General features: G+C 53.5%; 1 protein-coding gene across 1 annotated transcript; it reads left to right on the forward strand.

Annotated features, from left to right (window-relative positions):
• Positions 1-4,098: 4,098 nt before the first annotated feature.
• On the forward strand, positions 4,099-9,875 carry LOC125363045 (serine protease inhibitor A3N-like). Its single transcript, XM_048362021.1, has 4 exons — positions 4,099-4,183; positions 5,661-5,934; positions 8,495-8,645; positions 9,666-9,875. The coding sequence occupies exons 1-4, from the start codon at positions 4,114-4,116 to the stop codon at positions 9,873-9,875; spliced, it is 705 nt and encodes a 234-aa protein (XP_048217978.1). The 5' UTR covers positions 4,099-4,113.
• The last annotated feature ends 1,594 nt before the right edge of the window (positions 9,876-11,469 follow it).

Genomic DNA, 11,469 nt, shown 5'->3' on the forward strand with positions numbered 1-11,469 from the left:
CCGGTAGGGAATGGTTAGCACATCGGGATCTCGCCCATAATGCCTCAGGGAAGTATCCCTGCCCTTAATTACCAAGTCAGCTAGCTGGTCTAGCTGGGAATAAACTCTGGGAGCTCCTGCCACTGATTCGTGCACCCATTGAAGAGGCTTGCCTGACTAGGTAATAGCAGCTGAGGAAAGTTCAGACCCGGGGAGGATCCAAAGGCAAAGTGGGCACTCAGGCTTGTAGCGTGCCAGCTGTTCCATATTTAGGGCCATTTGGATTTTCTGGAAGGCTGTTTGAAGTGATGGAGTTATTGTAGTAACCTCAGTGGGCGCTTTGCCCTTCAAAGAGTCATGGAGCGGAAGCAGCTCCTCTGTAGGCAGGTGAAGCCAGGGTCTTAACCAGTTAATCCCACCTAACAATCGCTGCATTTCCACCAGAGTATAAGATGACTGGAAGGATAACTGGGGCTTAAGGGGGCACACAGAGTCTAGTTTAAGTTCTGCCCTCAAGATCTGAAAGGGGTATACTTTCTGAACCTTGTCACTGGCTATATGCAGTCCTCCTCCTTGTAGGAGGGTTTGTACCTTGTTATAGGCAAAGTTCAGCACTTGGACATCTGCTGCTCCAAAAATGATGTCATCCATATAAACATATAAAATAATATCTGACTGGTTCTGAAGAGGTTGAAGAACTTGTGACACATAATGTTGGCAGAAGGCAGGACTATTAAGCATGCCCTGAGGTAAGACTACCCACTCATACCTCTGGTCTGGCCCCTGATAGTTAACCGAGGGAACAGAGAAAGCAAACTTCTCACAATCCTGGGGGTCAAGGGGAATGGAAAAGAAACAGTCCCTGATGTCAATTATAATTAAGTTAAGATCCCGAGGAACAGAGGGGATCCATGGCAGCCCCCGTAAAGGAGTGCCAGTGGGGATTATCCGCTCATTAATCTTTCTTAGGTCCTGTACCATCCTCCATTTACCTGAGGCCTTTTGTACAACAAATACAGGGCTGTTCCAAGGGCTCAGCGAAAGTCTAATATGCCTGAGGGACAGTTGTTCTGATACGATTTCCTTTAACTTTTCTAATTTGTTTGAGGGAATAGGCCACTGTTCCACCCAAATTGGGGCGCTCAGGTGCCATCGAATGGCGGGGACAGTAGGAACAGTGGCCCTTAGGATTGGGGGTGAGGCCCTGTAGAAGAATTAGGAGCCTCCTGCCCCAAGGCCTCAGAGGGAGGCGCTTTTTAGCAGCCACTAGGGCCACCTGACAGGTCCTGGCCTGTGATGACCGCGGCCTTAATCTTTCCCAAGATATCTTGTCCCAACAGGTTATCTGGTGAGTTTGTCATTATTAAAGGACGTACTATTCCCTTACCACCATTCATATCATCCCAGGAAAGCCAGTCCTTGGTTGTCTCACTCCCAACTGTGCCTCCCACCCCCGAGATCTGGGGCCGGGGATTAGGTCCTACCATGGAGGCACTAGTTCCTTCTTTAATATGGTCCGATCTTGGTCTGTGGAGAATTGGTAAGTCAGGCCGTAAAGCTAATGCTCCGCCCAGGGCATGTTCAGCCCACCTCTCTCAAGGACCACCCTCCTGAACTCACGGAAATCTTGTTTCCTGCAACTCCCACGAAGTGGTAAGGGCTCCGAGTTTAAAACCGGCAGGGCCGTTTGCGCTCGGTGGCAGAGCGCCGCCGCTGCCACTGCAGCCACCGTCACCACGGCTGTGAAGGGGCCACTCAGCGGGGCTCCCAGAATCTGCATATGTATGGAGCTGAGCCGGGCCTCCGGTGGGGGAGGGGTAGCGAGCCGGCAGCGTTGGGCGCCTCTCAGAAATGGAGTCTGGATTGGGATCCCGGAGATCAAGCTTTCGCTCGTCCCTGGGCCTCTCGGAGCGGGTCGTCGGGGCCCCCTCCAGACCAAAATTCCCTCCGGCTGCCCTCTCCTGAGTCCAGGGAATCTCCCCTGGGTCCGAGGAGAAGCAAGCCTTGAGGGTCTTAATAGCTTGCAGGGCCACGAGTGGGAGTTCTCCCCATTCCATCTCCTCTAGCTCCTGCTCTAGCCGGTCCCAAGTTTCCCAAGACAGTGGGTTGGCTCCAGTTAGCCACGGGACCCTGAGATTTAGCTCCTGCCAAATAATCATGGCACAGGGTTCTGAGATACTCATCCCCGTGTTTTAGAGGGTGAACCTCAGGATTTTAAGGGGTGAATTACTTCGCCTACTTTGGCCTTGTCCCATAGTCTTTGCTGATCTGGATGGGAGGACCACGCATCCCGGGGTTTCCACCCCAATTCCCTGAGATTCTAATGGGAGACACGGACTTCCTCGAGTGGGTTCTGTTCCCCACGTTGGGCGCCAAAATGCTGGGCTCGGGTCGCCTCCTCCGGCACAGTGGGTCAGGCTCTACTCTACTCTAATCGCTCCCTTTCTCACCCTCTCCCCTGGTCACCCGAGCTGCACGTAAGGCCAGAGTGGAGTGGGGGCTCAGGAAAGACCTCAGGTGCATACGGCCGTAAGAGATCGCTTTTCCTCCCTCCTTACCCTTGAAGAAAGCCAGGCTTACGCGGATCTCGGAGACACTTCAAGAGCAAATCTGATTTAATAAGGGAGTGGCTAGCAGTTGATATGGTAGGGGGAGAAGAGAAAAGGGGTGATCGAACAAGAGCTGGCGATAGGCTGGCGAGCTTGTCATAGGACCCCCTCATGAGCTAACGTCACTTGCTTAGCACCACCCCAGGGGCAAAGCCCTCGAGAATTGGAAGCACATGGGCTGGCGAGAAAGGTGGGGGGCTGGTCGCAAAGCCAATTCTTCTGGTTCTGGACACAGAGAATTGTGGCCTGCTTCTGCATTACCCCAGGGCTGGGAGAAGGGAGAAATCTCAGGAGCACTCTCCTCTGCCCTTCCCTCTCAAGGCCAAAGCTGAACCAAAACAATGCTCAAACCTGGAGGTCCGGAAAGAATATTCCACAACCCTGGGTCTTTATGCCAACTACAAGTCAACACAAATTTCCAAGGCCATCAGAGCTCCAGGTCCAGCCCAAGCACACTTATGTGTTTCCTTCAAATAATCTGTACTACATTTAGGCGCTGGCCTGGCCTGGTCTACACACTGCCTTTCATGGAGAGCCCAGCAAATGTGCAAAGCACTCAGACTGCTCTGGGGACAGGGAGGAGACAAAGAAAAGCAACTTCCTCCTTTCTAATCTTTTCCCTTGACAGCCTGTCAGGTTCCTCCACTAGACACCACACACACACACACACACACAAACACACATGCACAAAACATGCACGTGCACTTTTGCTCGCGCACACTTGCACACACACATGCACACACACACACACGGTAGCAACGATATCATTTTCCTACTTGGCAGAAAGAAACACAGGACCTGTTGAGTAACCACGACAGCAACTTCCAGAACCTTCCCTGGGAGATCACCCAGCAAACAGAGGGTAGAGGGTCAGAATGCAGGCAGACCAGGAGGCGGTAGGAGATGGTGGCTGAGGGCACCAGCTGCTCCTCCCAGGCTTGAAGGCTTCTTTCTTTACAGGATGAAGAGGAAGGCACTGGCCCTGGTTCTGGGGCTCTTGTTGGCTATGCGCTGCCACCCAGGTTGCACAGTGGATGAGGAGAGCACAGTCCAGGAGGAGCAGAACAAGGCTATGCAGGCAGACATGCTCAGCACCATTGCCTCTAGCAACACCAGATTTGCCGTGGAACTCTACAAGTGGTTGATCTTCACATATCCTGATGACAATGTCATCTTCTCCCCCGTGAGCATCTCCACCAGCATGGCCTTGCTCTGCCTGGGGGCCCGAGGAACCACCCTGGCAGAGATCATGAAAGGTCTGAAGTTCAGCCCCACACAGCGCCGCATGGCCGACATCCACCGGGGCTTCCAGCACCTCATGCACACAATCAACCAGCCCCGCGAGCAGCTGCAGCTCAGCATGGGCAACGCCATGTTCATCCGAGAGCAGCTGGAGGTGCTGGCCTCGTTCCTGGAGGATGCGCTCGTCCTGTACACGGCCGAGGTTGTTCCCACTGACTTCGAGCAGCCGGCAGCAGCTGAGCAGCTCATCAATGACTTCATCAGGAATGAGACCCATGGGAAGATGGTAGAGCTGATCAACAACCTGGACAAGGACACGGACATGATTCCAGTGAATTACATCTTCTTGAAAGGTGAGTGTCTGTGCTGGGATCGGGAGGAAACAGAGTTCTGAGCACTCAGGGTGATCCGTGTGCCCTGGACAGCAAGTGCTGGGCTTGGGGTGACACTGGTCCCAAGCTCTGCCCACACTCTAGCTGTCTTCATGGGGGTTGTGGTGCCTGGACTCAGTTTGGTCACCTCCTTAACCAAGACTCTGATCTAAATTTACCCAGAACACAGCAGGTACCAGTGTTCCATGCTGGGTGAGGTCCACGCCCTTTCCTACAGAGCCACTATGGGACATGGTGGGAAGGCCCATGGCAAGCCTGGATGCGCCTGGACTCCACCTGCAGGAAGGGGCATGTATCTGCTGGGGAGACGGCTTTGTCTCTGATCTGGATCCAGCTGGGGTACAGGAGCCATCTCCCAGGGGGAAGATGAGTCCCCTAAGAAGCCTGGCCACCCTGAAGTTCTACAACCTGGCACTTCTCTGGCATGGCCCCACCTGGGGAAGAGCCTCTGGGAGGAGCAGACTCCATGTTCTGTGCACCCTGGATTCTGATCACACTGATAGCAACCCAGCACTACGCACCTCAACCGCCTGGGGGTGCAGTGCAAACATCAGCCTGAAAGACAGTGCCTGTGACCCAGTCCTGGGGGAAGACGGCTGATGGGGGAGGAGAGAGAAAGCAGAGGGCTTAGCCTGAAATTCAGGGGGCTCACAGGTGGTGGTGACAAGAGCCCATTCTGAGACCCCAGGAGCAACATCCCTGTGATTTCCCCTGATTACGTAGCCATGTGGAGAGTCCAGAGGCTGAGATGGGAAACCCAACCGCACTGTGCCATGGCTGGAGTTGGGTCTGAGCCTGAACCGGGGATGGCCCAGAGCAGAAAGATGGGAGGGTCTTAGATTACAGACAGGAAACCCAGCCAGTCATGGAGAGCACAGTGCAGAGGGAGCAGGGCTGGAGTTAGGAGAGGACAGGGCCTGGCTGGGCCCAAAGCCACCTGGAGTAGAATGGCCCAGGAGACCACAGTGAACTCCCAGGGTTTCGTTACCGTCCCTGCACCCATTTTCAGGTAGAGCTCAGTCTGTTTTTCTGCATACAGCATTTTCTGGGACTCATAATTACTTACTTCATTTTCCAGAACTAAGGTTTCCCCACTTGTCCCAGCCTCCAGCACCTCCTGGTGTCCTACCTCCTCCCCTGCCCCCCACGTTCTCTAATCCCCTACTCTTTCATCCACTCCTGGTACCGCAGATTCCTACTCACTTCTCATTTAGCACCAATAACCGTGTCATACTTTCACAGTCTTCTTTCCATGCCAGATTTCTAGATCTCAACCTTACCCCAAGGACCTTTCCATGAGCCCAAATATACCTCCTAACCCAGCCAAGGCTCCCCACTAGGAGAGACTGTGGTGGCTGTGGAAAGCCTGGGGCCAGCACTGCTCTGAATCTGACCAAGATAGCTCTCTCATGGTCTCTGATCAATTGCTTGCCTGCAGCCGAGTGGGAGACACCCTTTGATTCCAACGATACCATCAAGTCCAAGTTCTACTTGAGTGAAGGCCAATCTGTGCAGGTGCCCACAATGAAGGTGGAAGACCTGACCGTACCCTACTTGCGGGACAAGTCACTGTCCTGCACCGTGGTGGAGCTGAAGTACTTAGGCAACATCAGCGCCCTCCTCATCCTTCCCGACAAGGGCAAAATGCAGAAGGTGGAAGCAAATCTGCTCCCAGAGACCCTGGCCAGGTGGAGGAACAACCTGAAGCCCAGGTGCGTTTGCCCCACCAACCGGCTCCCCTAATTCCCAGCTTGCTGAGACTGCGTGACTCATCTCAGGGTCCGGCCATGTCTGATGCTCAGGGCTGGGAAAGTCACACAGGCAACAGAGGAATCTGGGTTGTTTTTCTCTCTGTTTCCTGGCCTGATAGGTTTTCTTAGTTTATGACATCAGACAGAACAAGAAACGAGGCTCTCATGGCTGCTAGCATATTTTAAGTTCATGAGCAATTTCCAAGGCAATCCCAGCCCACATGTGTGGGTAAAGGCAGAAGGAGATGGAGCACTTTGGTCAGTGGAGGGCAAAGTGACTCAGGGTCCAAGAATCAGCTCTGCACAGATGCACCATTACTTTCATCCATGACCTATTCTTTCAAATTCTGCCTTAGCTGTGTGCTTATTTAAACAGCTCCTAAGCCAAGCAATGCTGGCTCATGCTTGTAATCCTGACAACTCAAGAGGTTGAGATATGAGGATCAAGATTCAAACCCAGACCAGGCATGAAAAGTATTGAGATTCTTATTCCCATAACATAAGCCAGTAAAGCATTTGGTAAATTCTAAGGTGAGAGTAGGGAAGGTCCAAGACTCTGGGAGGCTGGAGCGGGACCTGGAGGGAGTTTGTAATTGTGTCAGAGCACAGCTGCTAGGTGATGTGCAAGAGTCCACAGGTGAAAGGTGAGGGGGGGTGACAGAGTCCCACGGGAGTTGGGAAAGGGGTCCCAAACCAGGGAACACCCAGGACAAAGCCTGTAAAGACATCAAGCCCAGCATGTGTGTTTGTAACCGTCTGGCAGATAGCTGCAGACCAGGAAGAGAGGGGACAGAGGAGAGGTCAGGGCTATGCAGAGCCATGGAGACCCCTAGAAATCCCTGGCCTTCCTCTTCTGGGGTTTTCTAGGAGTGATGGACAGGGACACTGTTGTTAAGGGCATCTCCTGATTACGTGGTGACCAATTTTTGGGGAGCACTCATGGGGCAGGAGAGGACAGTCAGGGGGAGCCAGGCGCTCATTCAGAGCCCCTGGCGGGAGCATTTCAGGAGACACCGTAACCACTGCTCAGGTATCTGGCATCTAGAGACTCCCAGGAGACCCAGGATCTGTGGTCCAGCCTACCTCTCCATTTTCTCCCTCTAGACTCTCCCCTCCCTTCATCTCCAAGGAGAACCACAGAGCAGGGTTCAAAGAAATTCTGAGTGGAGAAGTGAAGTGAAGTCCCAGATGCCTTTCATCTACAAATGACTAGGGGCTATGTCTGCACCTGCCCAGCCCATAGTGCACTCAGTAAATGCTGTTCATTGTACAAATCAGTGAATGGGAGGATGTACTGCTCCCACCTCCATAGGCGACTTAACCTCCTCCTATTCGGCAACCCTATGTCGAGGCAGAAGGTGACTTGAGCACTTAAGGGGAACAGAAACAAGACAGAAGGTGACACCTCAGTCGGAAGGATGCCGCCTTGTTCTTCCAGAACTTGCTGCTGGTCGCCCAGCCTCAGCAACCTAACAGAAACTGGCCCAGTGCTGAGCGAGGGCAGAGGTTGCACACAGAAAACTATGGTGGGTGGTTTCAGACCCCCAGCCCTTTTCCAGCACAGCTAGCCTCCCTTGTGGCCCTGCAAGACCTTCATGTCATGACTGTGGTCCCTGCCCAGACCCATTCACTGCCTCCCAATGAAAGCCTCTCAGTTGTCTGTAGGGTAGGTAGTGTCAGGCTTAATTTCCATGTCTCCCCTGAGGAGACGTCAAACCTTTAATTGTGAGGGACACTCAGCTCTGCGCGCTGCTCCCACCGGCGAGAAGGCAGAGCATGTCCCGGTCAGGCTAACCTGAGCTGGGATAGGGCTGCCGAAAACCCCCACGTCCCCAGCCCCCCTTACGGTTAAGAGCTGACACGGGACACGGAGAATTTGGGGGAGCCATCTGCTGGTCTACTGGCTGTCAAAAGGTTTTATTCAAGGGAGGGGTTTGTACAAGAGTAATGGCGGCAAGAAGAGGAGAGACTAATTGGGTATTAACGATTGGCTAATGAACTATCCATCACAGTGATGTCACGGAACTTTCTGCAGAGGCCTGGCCTCTTGACTCGGCCTCCTGGCTCCGCCGGCGCCATGGTGGCACATGTGCTCATAGACGGGAGGTGGGGCAGGTTTGGCATCTCTTTTGGTAGAACCTAAAAGGAGATGGGAGTGGCCAGCAGCCAGGCAGTCCCAGGTCTTAAAGGTATAGCCATCCCCAACAAGGTAAGTGTGTGCCTGCCCTTAAACCCTCCTGCTTGGTTTGTGGTAGACAATAGGCACCTCTGCTGAGCTATGATGCAGGAAAGCCTGGAGCAGACTGAGGGAGAGCACCACCACCACACTGGAACACTGCTTGGCATGGGTACTCACATACATTGCCAAGCAATTAATGGGTAAAGAAAGGGAATAAAAGAAGAGTAAGGGATCAGGTCTTCCTCACCAGAAGGAGTGGGTGACAGTGGAGGATCTCACACAACGCATGCAACGAGACAGGGATGATACGATGTGATGTTCAGCTGTTATCTTCCTCTCCAGGTTGATAAATGAGCTCTACCTGCCCAAGTTTTCCATCTCGGGCAGCTATGAACTGCAGAGCATTCTTCCCCAGATGGGCATCAGGGAAGCCTTCTCCACACAGGGTGACCTGTCAGGAATCACCACACGTCACCAACTGAAGGTCACCCAGGTAAGTGGTCAGCTTCCAGCCGTTCATGTGCCACACCTGGGCTTGAATGGGCCAGCGAGCACTTGGGGAGGGGACTGGTGAATATGGACAGACACTTCCACTTGCACACATCCAGTCATGCACATTGGGCATGCCCATCCCAAGGACAGCCAGGCCCCTGCCCTGCTCCTCCTCCTGCCATAAAGCAATGCCAGCAGCACCCTCCCCCACCCCACTGCCTTGTAACTGGATGCACCTCCAGAAGCCCAGCATGGGAAACAGCCTGGCCTTGGCCTTGAACAGCTGCAGGCATCAGGCACACTCCACTGTGAGGACACAGGCCTTCCCCTCTCCTCTTGTTTAGGGCAAGAATTCCCGGCTAATACCCAGGACCCAAAGAGGTAGTAGAGCTCAAAGGTAGAAGTGAGCAGAATGGTAGAGTAACTATTGTAGGCCGAGAGCCTGAAAGAAGGCATGGATGGTACCCTCTAACTGCATTTCTAGAAGAATGTCACTGAGAACAAAGGAGCAATACTGCAACACTCCACTGAAACCCCAACATCCTGGGCCCTGAGGCCAGACTTAGACCTGTGGAAAGGAGAAGGGAGTGCCTAGCTGCTACCAGCATGCAAAGCATAGTCCCATGCCACATAGCAGAGCGCCCCCTAGTGGCTGGAGCGGGCGTGCTGCCCCTGGCCAGCACAGGAATGGCAGCTTTAAGGTGGTAGCTGCTGAAAGAAAAATACCAGGTCCTACCCCTGCCCCTGCTCACAGAAGTGAACGTTATGGGTAGGGCAGTTTCTGGGCTCAGACAGAGAAGACCTGAGTCAGGGCACTTCACCTTCACCCTTGAGGCTCTGAGGGAACCTCTTCTGCCTCTGCATCTCTGACTGCACAAGCAGCCAGTTGGTGGAGGGAGGAAGAGCAAGGAGACGGGCCAGTGGGTGTTGCTTGGCACAGGGGTGTCCCCTGGGAGTCCTCGGGCCAGCTGCCTCCTCCTGCACCCCTGGCTGTCATCAGTAACACTCTGGCGTCCCACAGGTGGTGCACCGCGCTCTGCTTGATGTGGCAGAGAAAGGCACTGAAGCCACGGCCGCCACCAGAATGAAAATCATGACTGTGTCTGGAAGGCTGAAACCAACAATTCTACAATATGACAGGCCCTTTCTGATGAATATCTACGACATAAACAGTGACACCATTCTCTTTTTAGCTAAAGTGGCCAACCCCAGTCAGTCACAGAGCTCCTAACTGACCTGTGGGCTTTCACTGAGGAGCAGGGCTACACATCCAACACACAGGCCTGTGTGTGCAGCCCACGTTTCAATGAGCCCATTGGGCAGGGCCACACTGTGGAGGTGGCAGTGACTCTGTGACAACCACATGTCTCCTCCTGGGGCTCTGGCCACAGTGAACCCTCACCCTGGGCCTGGACACTGTTCTTGTGCCCCTCGATCCTGACCCCCTGCTTCTCTGTGTCTGTCTGTCTCTCCCACAAAGCCACTGTCCCCACCACGGGAGCAGCTCACTCCCAACCCAAGCTCTGGTCCTTTCTGTCTCAACTTCAACAGCCTGGTCGTGTCCACGTGAGCACAAAGTCAACTCCACCTGCATCTCAGGTCCAGCACTGAGATGGGACTCTGTTGCTCTAAGCCCCTTTCGAACTCTGAGCCACCTGGTGCCTTGATGTGAGTTCAGTCTTTCCCCTCCAGTTCCCCAGGTTGTATCACCCATGGCCTCCTGTTGGGGCTCTAGACCCCTTGGATCTTTCATTCCTGCAGCTGCTGGCCACCAATTTTTGGGATCCCTCTTCTGTCCATCACCCCACCCCATCTCCTCCAGTTGGTTTGCAGTGGCTATTTCTGGGTTCATAGAAGGACTTCACCTGACCAATGCCCTGTGACCTTTGCATCAGAACCCTCGTGGGAGCCTAGGAGCAATGAGCACAGACTGGGGCCTTGACAGGTGTACCCTCCAGACACAACAGCTGTCCTCATCTCTCACCGTGGAGTACTACTAAACATCCTCCTCCAGCCAACTGGAGATGACTCATTGAGACACTGTGATGGGATATGACCTAGAAGTTATTACTAATCCACTCACAGCCGAGGAAATGGCAGCACAGAGACACCTGTACTATCCACAAGACCATAGAGTTAGCTGTTATATCATTAGGTGTTATCCCCACCTTGGGAGGATGGAGGAATGATCTGGAAACACACAGGGTACTGTGTCTCAAGAGTGAAGGGTAGCAGAGCTGCTCTGGCATGGTGGCCAAGAAAAAGAAATAGACAGATGAGCTGTCCCCATGGGTGTCTTCCTTTTTCTGTTGAATTCCAACCAGTCCCCACAATGCCTGGCTGTGGGCTGCCACAGAAGAGGCCCAGGCACTGAGCTGGCTCCATCCACCTTCCACGAACCCCGGGTGATCTCAGCAGGGAACTGAAGCCCAGGGGCGGCTGTGTCAGCCATGCTGACACAGCCAGGAGTGGGCTGGGCTCACTGGACGGGGTGACTGCGTGGACTGGAGGTTCAGCATCCCTGCTCTCATTCGGACTAGTGACCTCCTGGGTTTGTCTTCTCCCCTGTAGAGCAGAAAGAACAATCAATACAACCCATGTCTGCCGGAGGGTGGGACAGCTCTTAAGCCTAGACAAGAGAACAATCAAAACCAAGTTCTGACGTATTGTTGATGAGGGACGGAAAGTGATTTTGTGCAAAGAGGAGAAACAGGGACTCACATCTAGTAACTTATCAGGCCAGGGTTAGTGTTATCACATAGTCTGGCTGTCTTCTAAAATTTCTCTTCTGATATAACAAGCCAAGAAAGGGAAGTGTACATAGC

This window comes from Perognathus longimembris, chromosome 14, assembly GCF_023159225.1.
Source record: "Perognathus longimembris pacificus isolate PPM17 chromosome 14, ASM2315922v1, whole genome shotgun sequence".
NCBI lineage: Eukaryota > Metazoa > Chordata > Mammalia > Rodentia > Heteromyidae > Perognathus > Perognathus longimembris.

Excerpts from the sequence above, each read along its gene's own strand:
- LOC125363045 (XM_048362021.1), top strand. The coding sequence starts at position 4,114 with ATGGTAGAGCTGATCAACAACCTGGACAAGGACACGGACATGATTCCA. Across the intron at positions 4,184-5,660 it reads GAATTACATCTTCTTGAAAG|CCGAGTGGGAGACACCCTTT; the intron begins GTGAGTGTCTGT and ends GCTTGCCTGCAG. Across the intron at positions 8,646-9,665 it reads ACCAACTGAAGGTCACCCAG|GTGGTGCACCGCGCTCTGCT; the intron begins GTAAGTGGTCAG and ends GGCGTCCCACAG.